This window comes from Varanus komodoensis, unplaced genomic scaffold (assembly GCF_004798865.1).
Source record: "Varanus komodoensis strain SLA01 unplaced genomic scaffold, ASM479886v1 scaffold150, whole genome shotgun sequence".
In the NCBI taxonomy this organism is placed as follows: Eukaryota; Metazoa; Chordata; class Lepidosauria; order Squamata; family Varanidae; genus Varanus; species Varanus komodoensis.
Window position 1 is genome coordinate 133019 of NW_025335441.1, and position 23381 is coordinate 156399.

Consider the following 23381-nt stretch of genomic DNA (forward strand, 5'->3'; position numbering starts at 1 on the left):
AAAGGTCTTTACCTGGCACCGAAAAACCAGTAACGACGGTGCCAGGTAAAGACCTTTTTATTTAAACATCATTTTAATTGTTAAAATATATGATCTGGCCAGGACAACTTCTTCTTCCTTCTCTTTTCTCCTCCTATATTCTTTATTTACTTATTTTATACTGTTAGTTTCAATTTTATATTATTGTATCTCAGTGTATTTTTGTATTTAAGTGGTAATTTATTATGTTCTATTGTATTTGAGTGTATCTTATTGTGTTGTAAGCTGCCCCGAGGCTTTGGCAAGGGGCGGCATAGAAATGTTATAATAATAATAATAATAATAATAATAATAATAATAATAATAATAATAATAATAATAGGGACTGCTCCCTTTCTCATGGGAACCTCTCAGCTTTTCCTATTTGCTAAGGTTCCCTTTGTTCCAGAATAAAGTTTGCTCCTCTTGTTTACTAAGAAGCACCTTCTCCTGTTGAGTCTATATGGGACTGACTGCTTTTTCCAACATTATGAGGAAACTGTTCTCAGGAGGAGGAGAATGGTTGTTTTCTGTTGTTTTCAGTGGAGTCCACCAAGACCACCATCAAGTACACAAAGACACACTTTCTGGGAGATCCTTTATGTCCCATGTTGTGGGAAGAGCTGAGTTTGTGGGATGGACTCATTTTCCGCCTTCATACAACCAGATGTTTGGTCTGGTGAAAAACACAGGGAAGTGAAAATGAAATCAGTTGTGAAAAGAACTTGAGGAGGAGCTCTGATGTTCTGTAAAGCATCCTACTTGGGGGGAATTTGTCCCTTGGGAAGAAGGTACAAAATTTTCCCTGAGTGTGAGTGGAAACAGGAGAGCCCAACAGTTCTCCAGGGTGTAACACCTCTGACTGCCTCCACTTTGGACCACCTTCTCATGCAGGCACCAGGACTCCTTGGCTGTGCCCGTCTAGCTGGGCCGGCACAAGAAATGGGTGGCATTTCAGGCACAGCCACTTTGGCGGTTCTGAATTCCAACCTCCTTCATGGCAGGAAGAAGGGAGCTTATTTGCATGGGGACTCATGAATGCATTGCTCCTCATTGTTGGTAGCACCACGCAACAGGGTGGTATCTACACAGTAAGATAGTGCATGATATTTGCCACTTTCACACTGGGGAGGCCATTCATCATAATGCTCACAATTGGTCCATTTTCATCATCACTACCATGGAGGGCTATCCTGCTGGTTTCCACCCATACGGAACACAGAGTGACTTGCCTGGCTTTCCTCCACTGCATTTTTATCTGCACCACGACCACCCTGTGAAGTACATTTGGCTGAGGGTGAGTGACTGTCCCCAAATCACAAGGTGAGCTTTGTGGACAAGGAGGGGACTAGCTGCCTGATTCCCAGGCCCCCAGTCCAGCCCTTTCATCACCACAGCATCCCATGGTTGACACAGCTCTCTCTGCTTAATTTTGTGAGTCAGGTAGGGGGAATGTTATGTTTTTGGGTATGTGCATGCTCAAATTAACCAACGAAGCACTGGATCCAACGGGTGGACACACAGACCAAGCACACACATCAAGGTGAGCAAACATGGTGCCAGCACTGGAAATATTGAAGGAGAAAGGTTATCAGCACTTGATGGCGTGCATTGGGCAGGCATTGGAAGGGGGCATTTGCTCAATCACATACATTTTATCTCCAGTTGTGCGCCTGCACATGGAACCGAACAGTGAGTTTGAAAAGTTTTGGAGACGTTCCTTGGAGCTCAGGCTGGATAACAGTGAGGATAGTATTCAGTCCCATGGAAATGGCAGTTGTACCTGTTAGAGATGCTCTGAGTTGAACCCCCAGAGGACTTGGGTGAATTCCTTAAAGGAGAGGAACAAATTCAAGGGTAACAGTTTGTCCTGGGCTACTTTCCCTTTCTAACTAGGAGATCCTACCAGACAATTGGTGCCATGCTGGGGAAAAGTTTACAAATGCATGGAGCAGAATGTCCCACCTTCCAGGCTCATTGCAGGACACACATGCAAAAGAGTCCCTGGATTCTGGTTGCCTCAGAGGAGCAGCATCAGGGAGTGTTCAGGAGCGTGTGTCTCTCCAGCTGCGTCCCTGCCCATGGCACTGAGCAAAACTTTCAGAAAGTTTCAGAGATGTTCCAATCAAGATCAATCAAGATGTTCCAAGATGTTCATACAGTTATGAAAATGAGAGTGATTTACTGCTATTCCTGCTCAGCCTCATGGGATCCTCATGGGCCAGCATGACAGATCTCCCTTGAGTCCACTGGTGGAAACAACTGATTCAAGAGCAAAGTGAATTGCTGATGCATGTGCAAAGGCAAAAGGGAAGGTGCATCCATGCCTCCTGTGCCACTGAGTGCTTGGGGGAAGGTTCAGTGCATGGGGAGTCTTCTCAACCCCTCTGGATGCAAAGTCATGGCTGCCCAGGCTCCATCTCAACTTGGAAAGCTGCAGGGTCTGGTGCTTGCAAGGGAGATCCTGGTACTTCTAATTCTTTTTCGAATTAGCCACAAAAGCAGGCTGAAGACTGTGACTGGCAGACCAAGAGTCACGCCGCTCTTTCTGCTGCTGCTGCTGCTTCACCCAGAGGCCTCCTGGGGGATGTCCAAGGCCAGGTGCCCCTGGAGCTGGGAAAGGAGCGAAGCTCACCCTCAGAATTACTACAGGCCAGGCGATTATGTCATCAGTGCGGGCATCTCTGCAGAGCGTGTTCAATTCATTCCACACTCTTTCAACAAGCCAGCCTCTAATCAACGGCTTCGGTAAGTCATTGCATGGATTCACGTGAAGCAGCCAGACCTGCTGGGTTGTTTGCCATGTGAACACACCGTGTGTTCATCTGGGCTCTTTCCAACAGAGGCAGCTGGGCTGAGAAGGCAGCTCAGCAACGTGTTGGGTCAGAATCCAGGACAACTGGTGGGTCCCAGGTTGGAGGGGTTGGCTGTTGAGTGTCCCCCAAGAATCCAGCCTTTCCTACTGTCCTTTCATGAGTTTTTGCTTTCAGTTGCCTTGGAAAGCTGTACTGAATCCCAGCACTGGAGCGTGCTTCGTACTTCTACACAATCAGCTGCCCAAAATCAGCCCCTGAAGGGGCTGACAGTATGGGATTTCGGTTTGGATAAAAGGTGGCAACTGAAGCTCTTCAGAATCTTTTAGTTTAATTGCAGGAAAATAAAGAGATGGTTCTGTGACAAATCTGCTTTTTCAGGGTTCTTTGCTGCACTTGAGTAGCCAAGGTACCTGTGCAAAAGGATCTCGATGGCCTCTTTTCAGAATCCGCTTGAACACCAGGCATGTCCCAGTTGGTACAGGGTGAAGTTTTGTGTTTCAGCACCCTGAGCATCAGCTTGCTTTCGTGGTGATTGATGAGATAGTCCTTCAGTTGCTGCACTCTTGGTCTCTCTTTTCTTGGAGATTGGGATGTATCTTGGATGCTCCCAGGCTGTAGGCCATTGCTTTGTTTCCCATATTTACTGGAATACACATGTTAGGAGTTGATCTCTATGTTTCGATGCCCCTGCAAGTTGGAGGGGTCCAGCTGGCATCCTCTCCACTGGAGGTTCCTTCTTCCTTCCAAGTCCTTTCAGAGCAGCTTTCACTTCACTTTCAAATACTGCAGGTGTTTCCTCAGCAGATTCCTCTTTGAAGCAGTCTGTCATCTTTTTTTTCACCTTTGTACAGCTCTTCTGCATATTGTTTCCATCTTCTCTTCTTTTTTCCTGGTCAGGTAGTCTCTCCTGCGCCCCCCACCACCACCCACCCCCTTTGTCTTTCAGCCATTCCAATTGAGGTTTGATTTTCTCTTTCATTTATTGGAAGCTCTGGAAGAGGTCTCTTGTTTCCCCCCTATTGTCATTCTGCTCTATCTCTTAGCACTGGTCATCATAATACTTCATTTTGTCTCTACTTGCTAGTTGCTGAAAATCTCCATTCAGGATTCTGACTCCATTGCTGTCACCTTTTACTTGGACTCCTCACTTGTCCATGGCAATAGTGAGCCTTCCTTCTGTCATCCATCTAGGAATTTCTTTCTTTTTGCCACAGGAAATGTTTTGGCATTTGTCCCTCATGGTCCCTGGTTTCAGTTCACATTTCATCTGGCTCGTGGTCAATGATTTTGGTAACACACGTTATTATTACCTTCTGCTTCCAATTATGAAGTCTGCCTGATTTCTGTATGGTCCATCTAGTGATGCCCACATGTATTTCTTTCTATAAAGTTGTCTGACTGGTTCTGCTCCTCTTTTGCTCTCTGACTTCAAGTACTTCAGGGCTTATCAGTTCCATGTCTCACTTTGCCACTTCCACTTTGCCCTGTTTCCTACTGCTCATGTCCCATGTTTCAAACGTTTGTGTTGTGCAGCATCCGTCTCTCCTTTCAGTTCTGTGCAAGTCAGTCTAGGCTTCCACGTGGCTCTGGTCCAGGTGTGTCACCAGCATCGGGGCTTTTCATCTTTGTCCTTTGCTCTGCCCACCTAGTGACTTTTAGCCTTGGGGGTATCATCTTTTGACACCACATTTAGTTTAATTTTGAACTGATTCACTCTTAGCTTCTTAGTTACTCTCAAGCATCCTCACATTAAGCTCCACATCAAAGAGAGACATCCAAATTATTAAGTCTTTGCAAAAGCAAACCATGCTTGACCATTGCCAAGCCATATGGAGAAGGGACACAGGTGGGTGACGCACCTTATTTTTCTTTTTTCAGGGCAGGAAGCACATCTCATGAGAAGATCCTCTCCTTCCTGTTTGCCACTCAGGAAATCAACCAGAATCCCAGCCTCCTTCCTAACCTCTCCCTGGGCTACAGTGTGTACGACACCTATAATGATGCCAGAATGACTTCCGATGCAGCTGTAGACCTGCTCTCAGCGGGGCCAACCAATGTTCCCAACTACAACTGTGGAAGGAAAAACCACTGGTTGGCTATTCTTGAAGCACTGGACTCTGACAACTCTGTCCAGATTTCAAACATGTTGGGCATCTACAAAGTCCCACAGGTGGGATACGGCTGGGAAGCCTGTTCAGGTTCAGTTGACCTCCTTGCGTGTTCTCTCTAGAGGAATCAAGAGTTACTCAAAGAGCTTCAATGGGTGCTCCACACCCCATTTAGACAGGCAGCATGTATCAGCAACAGGGCGCAACAGTCCAAAAGACCCATGTGCCTGCTCCAGGGCCACATACGGCACTGGTCGGGCCATGCTGTCTCTGCATGCAGGGAAAATTCCACAGTGGACACTAAACGCAGTAGTGAACATTGTTGGTCCTTTTCTCCCCTACTTCATGCAGATTCACAAACCTCAGATAGGAAAGGAGCAGTCCTGGACTACAAGAAGCAGGAACAAGGCGGGAATCATGCCTGCTTGCACCACTGGAAAAGTGGCACAAACAGTCATGAGCTGTCTTCCAGTATGGAAACTCAGGATCTGCTCCATAGTTCAGAGAGGGGAAATGTGGGGAATCCATGTCCAGGTCTGGATCCATCAGCTCCCCTGGGAGCACCATGAGAAGAACTGTGTCGCTACTAGAGGGGCGGATTCCAACAGGGCCCATCCCAACTCTAATTCTGACCTTTTAGGTTATCCATTTTTTCCAGTGTTTTACAACTAGGAAACCCGAAACCTTGATGTTTTGTAAATAGAAAGTATTGCTTTCCCTGGGATGAGGAAGTTTTATATGTATGATTACATATAATCTCATCACTTGAAGTCTGAAACTTTGGTTCTGCATGAAATTCAGTCTCCTCCATTCCTTCCCAGGTCATTTATGCCTTTGCTTCTCAGGTTCTGAGTGATCAAACTCAGTTCCCTTTTCTCTTCCGGATGGTCCCCAAAGAAGGGGTGCAGTACCTGGGGATCATCCAACTGCTGCTGCATTTCAAGTGGACAATGGTTGGTCTCCTTGCTTTAGACACCGATAATGGCCACAAGTTTATGAGATCCTTGACCCCTGAGCTCCTCAGGAATGGCATTTGTGTTTTTGTGTCACAAACCCTCGAGGCAGTGAAAGCAGATTCCTTAGTGCTCCGTGCTGGTACATTGAACAAGTTGGGAAAAATCAATGTCTATATCTATTGTGCAGAGACCAGTTCCTTCCTCTATGGAATATTCATTGTTCAACTAGCAGTTGAGAGAAGGATGAAACTCAATATTGGGAAAGTCTGGATTGTCACAGCTATGTGGGACTTTACCCTGGATTTGAAATATATAGCTTTATATTTGGAACATTTCCATGGGTTTTTTTCCTTCAGCCTCCAGACAAATAAAGGGTCAAACTATGAAGATTCTGAAGAGTTCTTCTTAGATATGGAGGACTTTGTGAATATATCATTTAATTGCTCCTATTCTGAGCATGTGACATCAGTGAAGCTGTGGACAAGATGCAGAGAGTCCCAGAAGCTGGGGGCCTTTTCCCAAGAAGATGGGGAGAGAGCCCTGTCCCTGGACAGCTACTTCTCTTACAGCACCATCCAGGCGGTGGCCCATGCCATGGACTCTGCCTTCTCCTCCAGAATCAGGAAGGTGGAGATGGAGGGTGGAGGCAGGCTGGAATTTCACAGGCTTCATCCATGGCAGGTATGCCCTTTCCAGCCTTGGAGATCATAGATGAACTTGATGATGAGTTGCTCAATCCAGAATTGTTGCCGTGGGTGGAGGGTATGAGAAACGGAGGGGAGACATTGCATGTTTGTAAGGAAAACTCCTCTGAAATGCACTCCGTGCTGCTCTCTTTCTAGGTTCAGAGCATGCAATCCACCTGCTGATGCCACCAGTGATGGTTCCAAGCCATTCTGTCTCGTAATGTCCCCCATCTTGCCACTCTGAAAGAGTCCAAATGCAAAGTGGGAGGATTTTGTTGGCTGTTGCTTACAGTCCTCTAGCTACTTGATGGATTGAGTTTGGACAAGATAGCACACTCTCAACAGTTGGGTGTGTTGGTAACTGAAGGGTGGCTTTTCCCTGAAACATGGCTTATCATGCTCTGTGGACCCAGTTGTGATGGCCTACTGTGGCGGGCAACCTACACTTCACAATGCACCAATAAATGAGTGTTTTTCTTTGGGGGTTGTTTGTGATGAACAAGCCACAGCTTGTTCTCTTGGCTCAGTTCAGACCACAAGATGTCTCTGCTTCCTCCATAATCCACATTTGAATGGCAACCCTCACTCAATCTATACTCAAGCCCTGTGTGTACCTTTTCAAGTGGCCTGACCCATTCATCCTCTGTCCACCTTGCATGCCCTGGTGGACCTTAAGTTTTCTCTTCTTTAATGAAGTCGTTTAATTCAGTGTATGAAGCAAGCTTCTGTTTCTGTCCCAGTCACATGCTGATCCTAATATTTACACTGCTCCTGAGTACAGCTGCCTGAAATCACAGGTCAGTTTGTGAAGGATTGCAGTCCTGCTGCAGAACTGATACTCTGCTGCTTCAGAAGGATTCCTGAAATTTTCCCTTTGAAGCTGCAATCAGTTCAGCATTTGAAAAGAAGTTTGTAGGCCCAATAGTGCCTGCTTTCCCAATTCCAAAGCAGACCAAGGGTATCCATAGATAAAGTTGGAATCCTTTATCCTAATAGGAGACATTTTCACCCACATGACTCTGGATCCAACCCCAAGAGATATCTGGGAGATGAGATGTGGCTTCTTGTTTCCTCATTGCATTTGATTTTTCTGCCACCACAGCTTCGCCCTTTCCTGAGAGACCCCCAGTTTCACAATAATTCGGTTGATGGGGTGTATTTGGATGAGAATGGAGAGCTGGCAGCCAATTTCAACCTTGTGAACTGGGTCAAGTTTCCCAACTTGACTGTTGTAAGAGTGAAACTTGGAAGCCTAGAAAGGCAGCGATCATCTGGGCCCAAATTCACCTTGGACCGAGATGCCATCGTGTGGCCCAACTGGTTCAACAAGGTGAGGAAGAGCCATGCCTTTCCTTTCATGCCGTGCATTTCACATGTCTTGATGAGCATTAGGTTGAGTAGGTGCATTTCATAAAGAGAATGCATGTCCTGGGAGGAAATGTAAGTCGCTTCTTTTTCACGGGGTCCAGTCTAGTCATGGGGCATCAACAGATCACATGGATGTTGCTCCACCACATCCTCTGTGATGACATCTTCCATGGGGGAAACTGCGAAAGGGCACATGTCAAACCAGACAGTTGCTAAACCTGCTTGTTACTGTGTATTTTGACCAGCAGGGGATCTTCCTGAGGAAGGAGACAAGGCCCAGCAAAGAGCATTTCTGGTAATTTTGCTCCTTTCACATTTGGAGAACCTCATCAAAGGCCATTGGAGCTTTAATGCAGGGCATCTGGATTTGATGCATCGGTGTGTTCATGTGGCAGAGTAATGAAACCATCCTTCTCCTTCTTGAGTTCTAGGGATAGTGCAGGTACAATTCTGCCCCTTTCTTAGCGGGGAAACTGAAGAAGAATGGAGCAGGGATAGTCCCTGGCACAGGAACTGTGCCTTCCTATCTTCTACCAGTCTCTTACCATCTAGTCTTTTCTCTCATCTCGTCTCCTATCCTGTCCAGCTTAGGTTCCCCATTCTGCACAATTTTCTTTGATGTCCCCCCTCTCTGTGCTCAGCCCCTGCCCCAGTCCAGGTGTGTGGAGAGCTGCCACCCAGGATTCTTCAAGGTAGCTCAGGAAGGAAAGCTCATTTGCTGCTACGACTGCATTCCATGTGCGGAAGGGACCATCTCCACCCAGGAAGGTGAGCGACCATGAAGGAAAATGCAGAACTTTAGGAGGTGGACATAGGTATACCACAGTAGTGTGTGAATTTCAATGACACCCTGCGATTCCGCCATGGCAAATTGGCTTGTCAAGGGATCTTTAGTGCTTGTCCAATGTACTTTGCAAGGGTGGTTTTCCCATCCCTCCCCCCAGTCCTCCAGCTGTCCACAGCACTCATCCCAAGATCTCTTTCAGCACACTCTGCATCCCATGATCACTCACTGCCCCAGTATATCAGCGACCTATTTTGCTATTAGAAGATGTTGCACTGCAAAACTTCTGCTAATGCCCCACTGTGTCCCAGGGGCAAGGGTTCCCTTCTCCACCCATCTGCCCTAATCCGACTTGAGATGCCTGTGGAAAATCCCCACGTTACCTATGCATCCAGGAAACCTTTCACTGAACTGTCGTGTGCAGGTCATATGACATATCCCTCCCTTCCTCCCCCATAGCAATCCCCATAGGAACCCCCGGGGCATGCAACTCCAACTCATGGGGCATTCTTTCTAGTGAACCTCCTTCCTCCTTCCACTCCTGCAGTAAAGCCACTCAGAAATGCTAGTGCTTCTTGCCCCAAGGAATGCCAGAGTGGGTTAGTATAAAGTGGGGTGGGAGAAACTAAAATGAAAACACACAAAAAACAAAACTCCTTTTTATTGAGAAGCCAGAGGTTTTGGTACCTCCTGTTCCCACAGCTCAAATTGACCTGTCCAGTTCTGCCATTCAGAAACGCAATGTGTGTGACCACTTGTTATTTCAGAAAATATCTGTGCTTGTCCATAATGATGAGAGTTACCAAGATGTGAGCCCGACATTTCTCCTTCTGCTTTCCAGATGCAGAGCATTGCACCAAGTGTCCAGCCAATCAGCATCCAAACAAGGATCGTAATCTATGTATACCCAGGATTATCACCTTCCTGTCTCATGAAGGTTACCTAGGAGTCACCCTGGCTTCCTCAGCCCTGACCCTATCCTTAATGACAGGATTTGTGTTAGGAATTTTCATTAAGTTCCTAGAAACCCCCATAGTGAGAGCAAACAACCGGGACCTCTCCTACATTCTCCTTGTTTCCCTCTTGCTTTCCTTCCTGTCCTCCTTCCTCTTCATTGGCCAGCCGAGGAAGGTGACCTGCCTTCTCCGACAGACAGCCTTCGGCATCATCTTCTCAGTGGCTGTCTCTTCTCTCTTGGCCAAGACCATCACTGTGGTGTTGGCCTTCCTGGCCACCAAGCCGGGAAATGTGGCAAGGGGGTGGCTGGGGAAGAGTTTGGCCAACTCCATTGTCATCTCCTGTTCCAGTGTCCAAGTAGTCCTCTGCACCATCTGGCTGGGGACCACGCCCCCTTTCCCTGACTCTGACATGCAATCCCAGCCTGGACAGATTATACTGCAGTGCAACGAAGGCTCTGTGGTCATGTTCTATGCTGCCCTCGGCTACATGGGCTTCCTGGCTGCCATCTGCTTCACTGTGGCTTTCCTGGCCAGAAAGCTGCCTGGGTCCTTCAATGAAGCCAAGCTGATCACCTTCAGCATGCTGGTCTTCTGCAGCGTCTGGGTGTCCTTTGTGCCCACCTACCTGAGCACAAGGGGCAAGTACATGGTGGCCGTGCAGGTCTTCTCCATCTTGGCTTCTGGTGCTGGGCTGTTGTTCTGCATCTTCCTCCCCAAGTGCTACATTATTTTGTTGAGGCCTGATCTGAATTCCAAGGAGCATCTCATGATGAAAAACAAAGCGTATATTTGATATGTACAGCAACCCAGGCATTCTTCTATTTCTTTTGCTATGTTGATGTCATTACCAGTTTTTGTTTTTAACTCTTTTTGCATTTTTGTCCCTCTGTAACATTTAGGAAGTCCTCCTGAGGGCCAGAGGTGGTATAAAAGGTTCCCTTGAATATGTACATGCAAGTGTTAGAATCCAGTCCTGGCACTCCTGCCAGAATGGTCTCTTTGACCTGTGGTCAACTTCACTCTCTGGGTCCAAGACCCACCCTGAAAATTGGTTCAACTGCATCTCTGTTCCTGCCTTCAACCAGGAGGGAGAAGAACTGCCAGACAGCTGTCTCCAAAACAATCTTCTTTGAACCCATTTCACTGCTTCATCTTAGCTCATATGAGGCGTGGAGAAAGGGTTTCTTCAGGAGTGTCTAGAGGGACATGGTTTTGGAGTGCCTCTCCACTTCACCCAGGTGCTTCCGCTTGGAGATTGCCGGAGGAATTCTCCTCTGCTCCAAACAGAAGAGTTCATACCAGGGAGTCCCTCAGCTTCCAGCCGTGTCAAGAGAACAAACAGGAGCAACACTGCAGTGAAGGTGGACAAGTGGCTTGAAAGTGGGGCAGCATTCCAGGGTGAAGATGCTGAGCTTTTGGATAGAACTGGTGGAAGCAAGTGGGTTACAGGCATGGGGAGTGAGGACATTGGTTGTGGGACTGGGAAAAATGGGGATCAGAGTTGAAACAGTGGAGTCTATCCCAGATCTGTGTCTCCATGTATTTATTGAAAACATTAATATACTGTACCATATTCCAGGTTGGTGGAAATTTTGAAGCAATGACCCATAAAAATCAAAGAAACCAAAGGAAGAAGGCAATATGTGAAAACAAGTTTGATGAAACTGGTTTGTGCCCCTTCCTTTTTGGTAGGCAGGTATCGTTGGATTCTCTCTAACTCTTGGACCTTTCTTGGACAAAGACCACCCCATTAAGAGTGTTAGACACAAGTCCCAGCTGGAAGAACTGGCAGCTCCTACTAGCATCATTTGGTCTGTTAAGGCACTTTCACTGGCTTGATGCCAATGGCCTGAAGACCCGGCCCTCTTTGTGGCACCTCTGGATTGGAGACATCATGTCAGGCTTCCGTGTCACAGCTGTGGAACCTCCTCTCTGTGTCTGGCATGTCACATCATGGGGTGCTGGGCATTGGCAAGCTCCTTGCATGGCACCTCATGCAGACCCCAAGAACCCTACCTCTTCACTGTTGCCCCCATTGTGATGCCCCCAGAAGCACTGAAGCACCACTGTGGAAGTGCTGAGAGCTCCTTTTAGAGAGGGACCTGCAGAACACCACAGTATTGCCAAAGCCCAGTGCCCTGCGGAATAGTGCCCCATATGCAAACTATTTTCAGGTGAACAGAGGTGCAGGATGTGGCTGCTGGGTGCTTTGCTGGGACACCCAGCAGGGAGTGGCAAAGGACACAGGCAAGCTCTGAGGTTCTAATGAGGACTGGCTTTCTTCAGCCAAGATCAGCCTGGGCTCAGCAGGAAGCTGATTATCCTGCCAGAACCAAGCAGGTGCCAATATGGAGGGTGTTTGCAGCAGCTCCTGGAGACTTTCCCCCATGGAAATCTTCCTTGGCTCACCTGCCATGAGTTTCATCACTTCAGCTCTTAGCTGCATTTCATATTTCACATCTTTCTATCATTCTAGGAACTCTGAATGCTTTGCTGTGGTGTCTTTTACTAATTGTGTAAATCATCATAATAAAGATGATGCAAAGTATGTGTCTGTCTGACTGTTTGTTGGGCAGAACATTCTATAGGCAGTATACATAACAATGCAACGAAGGCAGTGCAGTTGCTGAGCTGCCCAGGTGTTTATTGGGCGCCCTGCAGAGTTGGGGGGAAAGGCCCATGCCAGAGAACTCGCTCCTGTTCAAGGGTGTTGCTGCTTCCCTCTCTTTTCCTCTCTTCCTTTTCTCCGCACACTTCCTTCTTTCCTTGGAAATCCACACTACCCTTCTTTCCAGGCAGAGGTGCCAACTATGTTCTTCTGTGCAAAATGTCCAAATTGCACACCAGGGGAAGGTCTTCTTTTTTAGATTAGTTTCTGAGAATAACTGGCTGCCAAGAAATTGTTCAAGTACGGTGCACCTGAGCAGTCCTCCATTTGCCCTTTTATCCTTTTGTCCACCACAGGGTTGCACATAACACAGTGTACATTTTCTAAGAGGTTATAGAAGTGAAAAGTTACACTGGTATCATTGTTCCGCCTGCATTCCAAAGCAGAAAGACGATTCCATGACAGAGGCAGGGAGGATGGGCTGCTATTCCAGAGATGGGGAGGAGGATGTGGGAAGGGGGTTGGTGTGAAGGGCCCTTGGTCTGTGGTTCTGTTATCTGCCGAGGTCTACTTGCCCTCTCTGGAATGGGGCCTGGTTAAGTGCAGCTACATTTTAAGGATTCACACAGGCTGATTTCATGAACAGAAGCTTTCCTCTGGCCCAGCAGTATGCCAAGGATGGCCTGATCTTGCCTGTGGAAGCTATGCCTATTGATGTGTACATATGGAGGCATAAACTTGCCCCAGCCAGAGGCCATTGTGGATTGCTGCCCATTCTGTGTGTGTGTCCAGTCGTGGGGAGGCTTTGAACCAAGTAAATAAATATATGAGCGTGCTACCGGCAAGTTTTCCTTGACTCAGGAGAATTCTGGATGGAGTCTCTCCTCCTTGTGTGACCCTCCAACTACGCTTCCAGAACCATCTGAGTGCTGCTTCTGCTCACCTCCTCCAAAGCCAGTGTTGCCGCAGAGCAGATAAGAAGAGGACATGTGGCCAGGGTCAGCGGGGCTAACTGCAGAGAAGGCCAGCTGAAGTGCAAGTACAAAGGAGCCATGCAGCCACAGCACCCACACTGGCCCAAAGGTAATTGAGTCCCGTGGTGTTTGTGGGAAGCCTCCACTGCCCACCCCTCCCCTCCCCTCCCCTGCCCTCCACTTGCTCCACCTGGGCATGTTCCTTAGGACACACACCTGGTTCTCTCCATCTACCTGATGTGATCATGAGCCATTCTGGTCCACCAAGCTCATTTTCAATTGCTCTTGCTTTGCAAGAAGGCCGGCTCTCAAGAAAGGTCCCTTTGCAGAGCAAAGACGAAGGGCCATCTGCACGTCCGTGAAGCAGAAGGTTAGAAAATACGTGCAGAGGCAGAGAGGTGCTAAGTGCCCCCTTCTGCCCTTCATCCTGGGAAACAAGACCCAGGATGGAGGATGGGAAAAGGAAAAGGAAATCTTTTGGTAAGCCATGCTCACAGGCCCATCACATGTGGGCCATGGATTATTCTCCATATTGGCTGCTTACGCTTGTTCAGATTAGCTCCAGTGCAGCCTCTTGCAGCTTGGGAGTTGGAATATTGGTCTTCCTGGCTCCTTCCAACTCTCATGTTCTAGGATTTGTGAATGCTGCTTTGGCATCCTGTCTGCATCCTGTACTTTCCAGGTAATTTCCAAGCAACTCTTACTTCCTTCTCAAATATTGCAGGTCACAATCCTTCCGCATCTGATTCTGCTTTTCCCCCTACTTCTGTCTTCCAGTCACTTGCGATGATCAACATTTCTTGTTTTGGTGTGTTAACAGCTCCCTCTTGAATTAATTTTCCATGTCTTCCTCATCACTATCGGTTGAGGAACCAGCCCATAATGGATGTACAAGTGAATTTGATAAAGTGGATTTTAAACTCCTGCTTCTACAACTCCAGAAGGTTTTAAGGTTTTAAGGTTTTAATGAAATATTGCAGTGAACAAAATTACCCCATCAGGGGAAACAATCAGGGAGTTATGTTAGTTTAATTAGTTCTTATATTGACATTCTGTAAGACCCCAGAACTGCTGACTCATATTGTTCCATTTAGATTAGAGATGATTATAAGGAAAATAATTTCTCAACATGGGTTTGGATTGATTCAAACCATTACACAGTCTAATTATCCATTTAAACATGAAAAAATAGAAAATTAGCTTTACAACTTTATTTAGCTTTAGACAGAGTAAAACATGATTTTAAGAAATCTATTCATTGAAAGGGGCTCAAGTAAATCATTGCTTTCTCCATGCACAAAAGCCCACACTTCTGGATAAAATTGCTGTTTAAAAAAAAGTGGTTAGAGAATGTACGCTACCCAGAGAGCCAAAAATTGGGTTATAGCTTGTGGGACATAATCTTTTGAAATAATAAGAAAACAAATAAATCATGCTTCTCTTTGCTGTTTCTAAAGTGCTCTGCATTGCTCTGAACACTTTTGATGGGGAATAGAAGATTCACGTTTCTATTGCCTTTTCCACTGTCAGCAAAGTCCCTACTGTATTCCTCCTGAGCACGAATGAAGAACATCCAGGTTGCTTGGACAGCCATCCTGCACTTGCTCCAGTTACTGAGGAAGGATCTCCTCAACAGCTAACCTTGGCATTGCTAATTCTTCTCTCCCATAGGAGGGAAGAAGTATCAATTAGAAGAATCACCATGTATTTCTCACTGTAGAGAGTCTAAATCTTGAGGGGGCAGGTCCCTTGCTGCAGAAATGTGTGCTGATCAAAGACATCGCTAGGCCTATTCTTGCTGGTTTTAACATAAAATTACCCCCAGCACAAAACCTCTATGGATCCACACTTTAAGCTTGCACAGGAAAATGACCATTGGGCTTAATTGGAGCTCATCGTGGCCTGTAATTTCCCTGATGACCTTCTGGGTGGTGTTTAGATACTAATTGCAGGTGCATTAATATATAGATAGGGAAAAAGCTATTTTAGGCTAGATGATACGTTGCTTCCAAATTGCATGGAGTACTAGTTCCCCTTTACTCAGCACTGCTTCAGCCTCTTCTAGAGTCCTGAGCCCCATTCTGGGCACCACAGTTGAAGAAAGATGCTGACAAGAGTGCTCAGAAGGGTTCAGGGGAGGGCAACAAGGATGATCCGGGGACTGGAAAACAAACCCGATGAGGAGAGATGGAAATACGACGCATGTTTAGGTTGCAGCAGAGAAGACAGAGTGGAGACAGGACAGTACACTACAAGGGCTTGGAAGGCTGTCACAAAGAGGAGTGCAAGGAGCTTTTCTGGAACATCCCAGAATGCAGGGCATGGAATAATGGGCTCAAGACAGCTTCCGGCTGCATGTATTTCCCTGACTGTTAGAGCAGTATGTCAATGGGACCAATGATTAGGGACATTGTGGGCTCTCCCACGATAGAGGCATTAAAGATGCCCTGAGAGCCATTTACATCTCCCCCTCAAAATCTGTGCAAAAGAAACGTCCAGTCCTGGAACTTGAGACAGATACAATCAGAAGTTCAAAATGTTTATTAAGTGAAAGCACATTGTTTAAGGGATGGTGTGACATTGACTATCTTTACTCCTTAAAGCAGGGGGGTCCAAACTCTTGGCTTTTTGGAGCTGCACTGAAAGGAGAAAACTTGTCCTGGGCCGCACAAACACTAACGAAAGCTGATGAGAGAAAAAGTGCATGTGTAATTTTGTTCAGAGAGTCTTTCAAAATCACTGAGCAGGTCCCAAGTTTGCAATCACTAATACAGAAAATGAATATAACTACATAATGAAATTTCTTTAATTTCTTTTATTTTTTAAATTTTTTCTATAAGAGTAAAGGAAAAAAAGGGAGACCTAAAACTAGTGGGATATTTGGCACTATACTTCAGAAACTAATGCATCAGTGTGTGGTTCAATGGACATAGTTGCACTTCTCAAAGAGATCTGATCTTACTTTTAGTGTGCTTCATTCTTGGGAAGGGTTGCTTGCAAATGTAGGTGCTGCCAAACACTGGGGAAGTGAATAAGGCATGACTGTGAATCGAGGGATTTTTGTATCTGGAAAGATTTGATTTTTAGTTGGAAAGTCATGCCCAACCTATCACGACCCCATGGACAACATCCCTTCAGGCTCCCCTGTCCTCCAACATCCTTCAGAGTCCACCCAAGCCCACACCCACTGCCCCAGTGACTCCATCTAGCCACCTCATCCTCTGATATCCCCTTCTCCTCTTGTTGTCAATCGTTCCCATCACCAGGGACTTCCCTAGGGAGTTCTTCCTTTTCATTAGGTGGCCAAAGGAGTTAGGTTTTGTCTTCAGTATCTGGCCTTCTAAAGAGCAGTCATCACTGATTTCTTGCTGTGATATTGCATAGTTTACCTTGGATTTGAACTGAAATCATTCCATCACTTTGGAGACTGTATCATAGTACCACTTTTCCTACTCTTTCATTGACTATGAAGGCTACTCCATTTCTGCTGATGGATTCTTGCCCGCAGTAGTATACCTGATGGTCATCAGAATTAAATCCACTCATTCCTTTCAATTTTAGTTATCTGATTCTTAGGAAGTTGATTTTTAGCCTTCTCATTTCATGTACCACTTATCTTGATTCATAGATCCCTGTGCAATAATCTTTACGGCACTGGATTTTCCTTTCACCACCAGATACATCAGCAACTGAGTGCTCTTTTGCCTTTGATCCAGTCGCTTCATTCTTTCTGGAGCTACTAGTACTAGCCCTCTGCTCTTCCCCAGTATCACATTGGATACCTTCTGACCTGAGGGGCTCATCTTCCAGTGTCATATAATTTAGACTATTGATACTGTCCATGGGATTTTCATATTAAGGATACTGGAGTGGGTTGCCATTTCCTTCTCCAGCGGATCACTTTTTCTGCAAGTTCTCTGCTATGACCAGTCCATCTTGAGTGCCCCTGCATGGCATAGCTCATAGATTAAGTGCACTATGCAAGCCCCTTCACCATGGCAAGGGAAGTGATCCATGATACCATAGCCAGGACAATAGGAGATCAAAGCAAGCAATTCATTTCAGAGAAAAATACACTGATCCAAATGCTGTTTTTTCCAGCTAGACCTGGCACAGCAGAGCCTGGTCTTGTCACTTGCTTCTGGAGGCCAGAAATGGACAGGGAAACATCCTTTGGCTTGGTTGCATGGCAAGAGGCTAGCAAAGACCTCTACTCTGGCAATGCAGAATGAAAACAGGCCAAGGCCCAGCTGTTTTATTTATTTATTTATTTATTTATTTATTTATTAAAACATTTCTATGCCGCCCCTTGCCGAACAGGCAGCAATTGTATCTGGCCATCGATCCATCCACCCTCAAGGTCAGGATGTCAGTATCCACGGCTCTCAGTTCCCAACAACTTCCTGCCTTCCCAAGCCAAAGCAGTGTATCATTGAGTATAGGCTGCTGCAAGAATGAGGGGTTTTTGCCTTCCTCTCCAAATGGTGAGATTCCACAGGCACCTGGCTGGCCACACTAGAAACAGGAAGGAGGGGTAGTGGACCATTGTAGACCCCACAAGTGTGGCACCTCATTTCCAGGGGGCAAAGAATCACACAGGTGGAGTGGGGAGGTTCTGATAGTAGCGCCTCCAGCTCTGTGTTGAGGTTTGTGTTCCAGAGAAAAATTTGGGTCTCTTTTCTTCCTTTGTAGGTCAGTTACGGCTTCATCACCAATGACCTTAAGGAGAAAGTCCATTTCCCTTTTTTTTGCCGGGTCATCCCCAAAGACAGAGACCAGCTCCTGGGGATTGTCCACCTGCTCCTGCATTTCATTTTTTTTTAAATAAGTTTTATTTGAGTTATAATCCTAAGAAACAACCAACTACAAACAACATCCATCATCAAAAAACATCAAGCCTGCTTGGTCAGCCCTCACACCCTTCTTTTCCCATTTATAATAACTTTAAAAACATATTTAAAGCTATGTAAAGTCCCATTTCTCTAGCCAATAATAAAAAGAGTCCCAAGTTTGATAGAAGTCAATATCTTCCTTCTCTTTCAATGATAAAGTCAATCTGTCTATTTCTGCACAGTCCAGGATTTTTTTTTTTTTTTGAAAATCAATTCATCGATGGGTGGTTCTTCACTTTTCCATTATTGAGCAAATACAATCATCGCCACAATGATTACTTGTAAAGTCGAATACATTTCTTGTTTAGTAATATCTTCCGGTATAATGCCTAATATAAGAAAAAAACTTCAGGTTTAAAAGCTAAGGATTCTTATAACATTTCCACAAGCCATTGATGTACTTTAATCCAATAGTTTTTCACATTATCACAAATCCACCACATATAGTAAAAGTACCCAGTTTATATTTATACTTCCAACATCCATTTGACATATTTGGAAACATCTTAGCTAATCTATTTGGCAACAGATAACATCTATAAAACATTTTGTGCAAGTTTTCTTTATACAAAGTTGCTAATATTACCTTGATATTTCTCTCCTTCAGCTTTTACCACTTTTCTAATTCAATAGTATATCCAAAATTTTGTGCCCACGTTATCACAGTTTCCTTAATCTATTCATCTTCCATTTTCCTATCAAGTTTATACAATTTTATCTTTAATTTTTCCCCACCAACATTAATGATTTTCTAATATAGTGACTTAAAAAAGGACCATGTGACTTAGCCTTCTCATACCACATATAAACGTGCCAATCCATTTGCAAATCATTTCCTTTAAAATACAATTCTCTTATTTCTTCTTTGCACCTCTACCTCCTCTCTTCCTCTGTTTTCAGTATCTGTACTTCTTGTTGTAAATAAGTGTCCACTTCCAGTGTCTGTACTTCTTGTTGTAAGTCAGAATGATATGTTGTTAGTTCCAGTGGTTCAACATCTATCCCTCCTTCTTGTGAGGCACCCGGTTCTTCCTCTAGAAGCATACTTCTAAGTTTTTCATAAAACTCTTGTGCCTTAAAAGTAGAGTCCAATTTATATCTTGTAAAGTTCCAGGTGAAAAATATTCCTTCTGTCATTTGCCACCTAAGCATAATCTCTCTCAAATAGGTACCTTCTTCATCTCTAGTATAACAAGTGAATCCCATAGTGACTTGTTTGTTTGCTTTTTTAATTGTGTCTCTTTATCTACAGTTTCAACTTTCTCATTTACCTGTTGTATTTTTTTGTGCATTCTGTTCAGTTTTAGGTCGAACATCCACCAATTGGGTTGATACCTCCTTAATAGAATTACCCAGTTTGTCAAGACGTTCTCTTTGTTCAATTAAAATGCTTTCCTGTCGTGTTGACATCGCCTCTTGGGATACTTGCAAAACTGTTAAGGATGTCTGTATCACCAAAAGCATCATTTGTAGCTCTTTTTGATATTTTCCAACATATGCCACTTTAGGCTAATGAGTAGGTGATGTATTTTCCAACATATGCCACTTTAGGCTAATGAGTAGATGCTACATCTGAGCAGCTGATGTAGGAGCTGAAGAGGAGGAAGAATATATATTTTTAATGATCATAATAGTTTTGGGTGGTGTTTGTTTGTTTGTTTGTTTGTTTTTGCCAAAAATTACAGGACAACAACAGAGAAATAGAGAAGAGAAAAAAGAAAAAAAAAAGTAGAAACTTGCTATAAATCCAATAACCACAGGGTGGCAGCAAAGGGCTATTTTTGTCTTTAAATGGTGGCACAAGTTCTTGGCATGAAAATTATTGTGAAGAAGGAACAAAATGGCCAATCAACGGAAGTTTTACCTTCTGTCACTCATTCCACAGTAATTATTTTAATTTTTCACCCTTGGGGAGGTTAGGAAAAAAAGGTCTTTCTCTCTAGCCTCAAACTTTCCAAAAGAACCTCAGTTCCTCTCCCCCAGATCAGTCACCACTTGAAACTCCATGAGGAGAGGAAGAATTCCTCCCTTCGTCAAAGGGCTTCTTTATGCCAATTAGTAACTGCAGCAGATCTTTCACAGGTAATATTGAGAAGAAAAAAAAATTAGAAATGCTCACCCAGCAGGTCTGATGAGCTTCTAGATATTATTCTAATGCTATTATATCTGGTCGTCTCTGGCTTGTAGGGAGCTACTTTCTCCCCTGTGTTGTTTGATTGAAATAAGCCCGAATTTCTCCCAATAAATGCAGAGCTGCCACCCTGCACTAATTAGAAGAATGCTCGGGCAAACTAATCCCTGCCCCGACAGGGCTTGGATGAGCCTCACAGCTCACTATCAAACAAATACTGACGTAATAAGGGGAGCCCCCACTCTTCACAGCCGTTCCGCCATGACACCAACCCGAAGTCCATCCACCTGCTCCTACATTTCAGATGGACGTGCATTGGCCTTTTAGCTACAGACAACAACAATGGGGAACAGTTCATGCAGACAATGACCCCTTTGCTAACAGTGAACAGCACCTGTGTTCCCATCTCATTGTGATTTTCAGAAAGGAATGTTCCTGAATACAGCATTCCCCTTCCATCCACTGTCCTATGGAGACAAGTCAAGTTCTTTGTCTACTATGCAGAAACTCACTCTTACAATGATGGAATGTTCTTTCCACAACAAATTCTTGCTCTATGGGCAGTACATGCTCAAGGCAAGGTTTGGCTCACAACAGCCTTGTAGGGCATCGGCTCAACAGTGACCCACAGATTTTCATCTAGGAGGCACAGCCACTGGTTCTTTTCCTTCTTGAACTTGACAAACAGGTCAAAGGGGTCAATTTTCATCATATCGGTCGTTTCATGGAAAAAGCATTTCACTGGTCATATTGCAAATATGTTTTGTCAGTGAAAGGGAGGAGAAGATGTGAGCAGAAGGAGAACTTGCCCCTGGAGGTGCTTCGACTGTCTCTGCCACAGTTGAAGACTCAGTTGAAGTATTTGAATTTGGAGAGAGTAACATGGGGAGGGCAACCCTACAGATGGTTTGTGACTCTCAGGACCTTTCAGTACCATCAACACTTTGTGGGTGGGATCACCTTGTCCTCTTTCCGACATGGAGACAAGTTTGTGCAAAGGACTCCTGATCAGCCATTGGGCATCAAAAGTTTGGGGTTCTGCAAGTTACATTTGGTTTCATCTTGGCTATAAACCAGTGAGGTCATTGAAGGGTTTGTGGTGCACTGCTGTCAGCATTCAAAAGGCACCAAGCTCTATTTCTCCTACTCTGCAGAGCTAGATGATGGGCTGGTTTTTGACATGGGGATGCACTGGGTGACCTGCGAAAACTGACATTCTATCTCTTCCCATGCCCAAAATGAGGAGCGCTCACGGATGCATCACTGTCATCCAGGTGGCCTCCGGAGCTCCATCTCTGAAGCTGGGTTGTTTGGGTGTGTGGATGCACATTTCTGTGGCCAAGGGAAATCAGGTCACACATCTATGTTGACCACTACTTTGAACCGGCAGAAAAACCTTCCACTGTGTAGATCATTTGAAGCTTTGCATGGTCCTGAAAGAAATGAGGGTGCCTCGAAGCTTGACTCTCCTGCTGCACCCTGTCCTCTCCAACTGTACCGTGGACACGAGACTTTTGTGAGGAGGAACATGGAGAAGCAGAACAGTTTCCTGCAGGCCAAGGGTTTATTTTATGAGGCAACTGTCCTGATAACAAACTGGCTGTTTTAAGAGCAGAGTTAGGAGTATCCTTTGTTGGTGAAGCTGCATAAGGCCAGGAGACGAGAAGCTAAACCTGGAGCCTCAGCTGATATGCCCAGCGATCAGTGAGAGTGTTGTGCATGACACAAATTCTGTGCGATTACACGTTGCCCTGCATACATTTCGTCTCCTCTAATATGGCCCCAATGCATGTCTTTTAAGCTTAACGCACATGGTTATTGTTGATGTTGTTGACCCCAGCCAACCAGCTCATCCTCTCCTGTCCACTCCTTCTTATGGATTCAGTCCTCACAGCACCAGGGTCTTCTCCAGTGAGTCCTTCCTTCTCAGGAGGTGATACTGTCCATGGTGGTTTCATGGCAAGGATATTGGAGTGGGTTGCCATTTCCCTTACGAGCTGCCATTTTGGAGACATCGTGAACACGGACGTTCCTTCAGTTTTTAGTCATACAATATTGTTTCAAAAGCCAAGCTCCCCCTTCAAAATGGCTGAACTGGATTTCAGAGAAAGATTAAGGGGTGTGGGTCAGAGGGAGAACTGGATTTTCTTTTCTGTCCCCTTTTTTGACCTCTGGAGAGATGTGAGTGGATGGAGTTTTGCCCACGATTAGCTCTCTTTTATAACCAGGCAGAAGAAAGCAGCACAAGGGCAATCAAAATTGGAGGCCAGTGGGCATGAGAGAACTCCTGCCAACTTTCTAAGTACTCTCAGGTGTAACCCATCAGGGTCTGGTGCCTTTGGAATGTCCATTGCCCTGAGTAGCCCCTCGACCTCGAGGGGGGTGATTCTAATATGTGCCCCAAGTCCCCGGCTTCATCTGATCTCTTATGCGGACCTCCCCCATCATGCTTTGGGGAGAACACAGAGGCAAAATAGTCATGTAGCATCTGTGCCTGTTCCCTCGTATAAGTCACTGGATCTCCTTCCTGTTTTAGTGGTCCCACTACTTGTCTCCCCTTCCTCTTCCTATTTATATGCTGAAAGAACCCCTTTTTGTTGCTCTTGATATTGTGGCAAATCTCAGCTCGTAATCAGCCTTAGCCTTGTGAAGAATCCTTCTGCAATGGGCCTCCGCCTCCCAGTATACCCTTTTGTCTATTTGCCCCAGTATCCATTTCCTATGGAGGTTCCTCTTTCATTTAATCCCTCTAACCTCCTTTTGCATCCATGGCGGTGCTCTCCTTCGCCTCCCCATCTTATTAATTAAAGGTATCATCAAGGCTTGCACCTCCAAAACCTCCCTTTTGAGTGCCATCCACCCTTCCTGAACTCTTTTGCCTTCCAGTACCCTCTGCAGGGAGTCTTTCCTCAGTGTGGCCTTTGATTGACCAAAGTTGGCCATCATGGAGTCCCAGCTTCTTATACTCGACCTGCTGCTTGTCCCCAATCCTCTGACCTCAAAGCAAAGGATGGAGTGATCACTCTCATCCAGAGATCCACTAATCTTCATCCCATCTACCACGTCTTCCCTGTTCATCAA

At 45.5% G+C, this 23381-nt stretch overlaps 1 protein-coding gene across 1 annotated transcript in view; it reads left to right on the plus strand.

The window, feature by feature from the left end:
• Positions 1-10488, plus strand: part of LOC123021007 (vomeronasal type-2 receptor 26-like) — a 13981-nt gene extending 3493 nt beyond the window's left edge. The window contains exons 2-6 of the mRNA XM_044425374.1: positions 4713-5004; positions 5764-5895; positions 7753-7914; positions 8594-8720; positions 9578-10488. Coding sequence (XP_044281309.1) covers positions 4713-5004; positions 5764-5895; positions 7753-7914; positions 8594-8720; positions 9578-10488 — 1624 coding nt within the window. The remainder of the gene's footprint in view (positions 1-4712; positions 5005-5763; positions 5896-7752; positions 7915-8593; positions 8721-9577) is intronic.
• The last annotated feature ends 12893 nt before the right edge of the window (positions 10489-23381 follow it).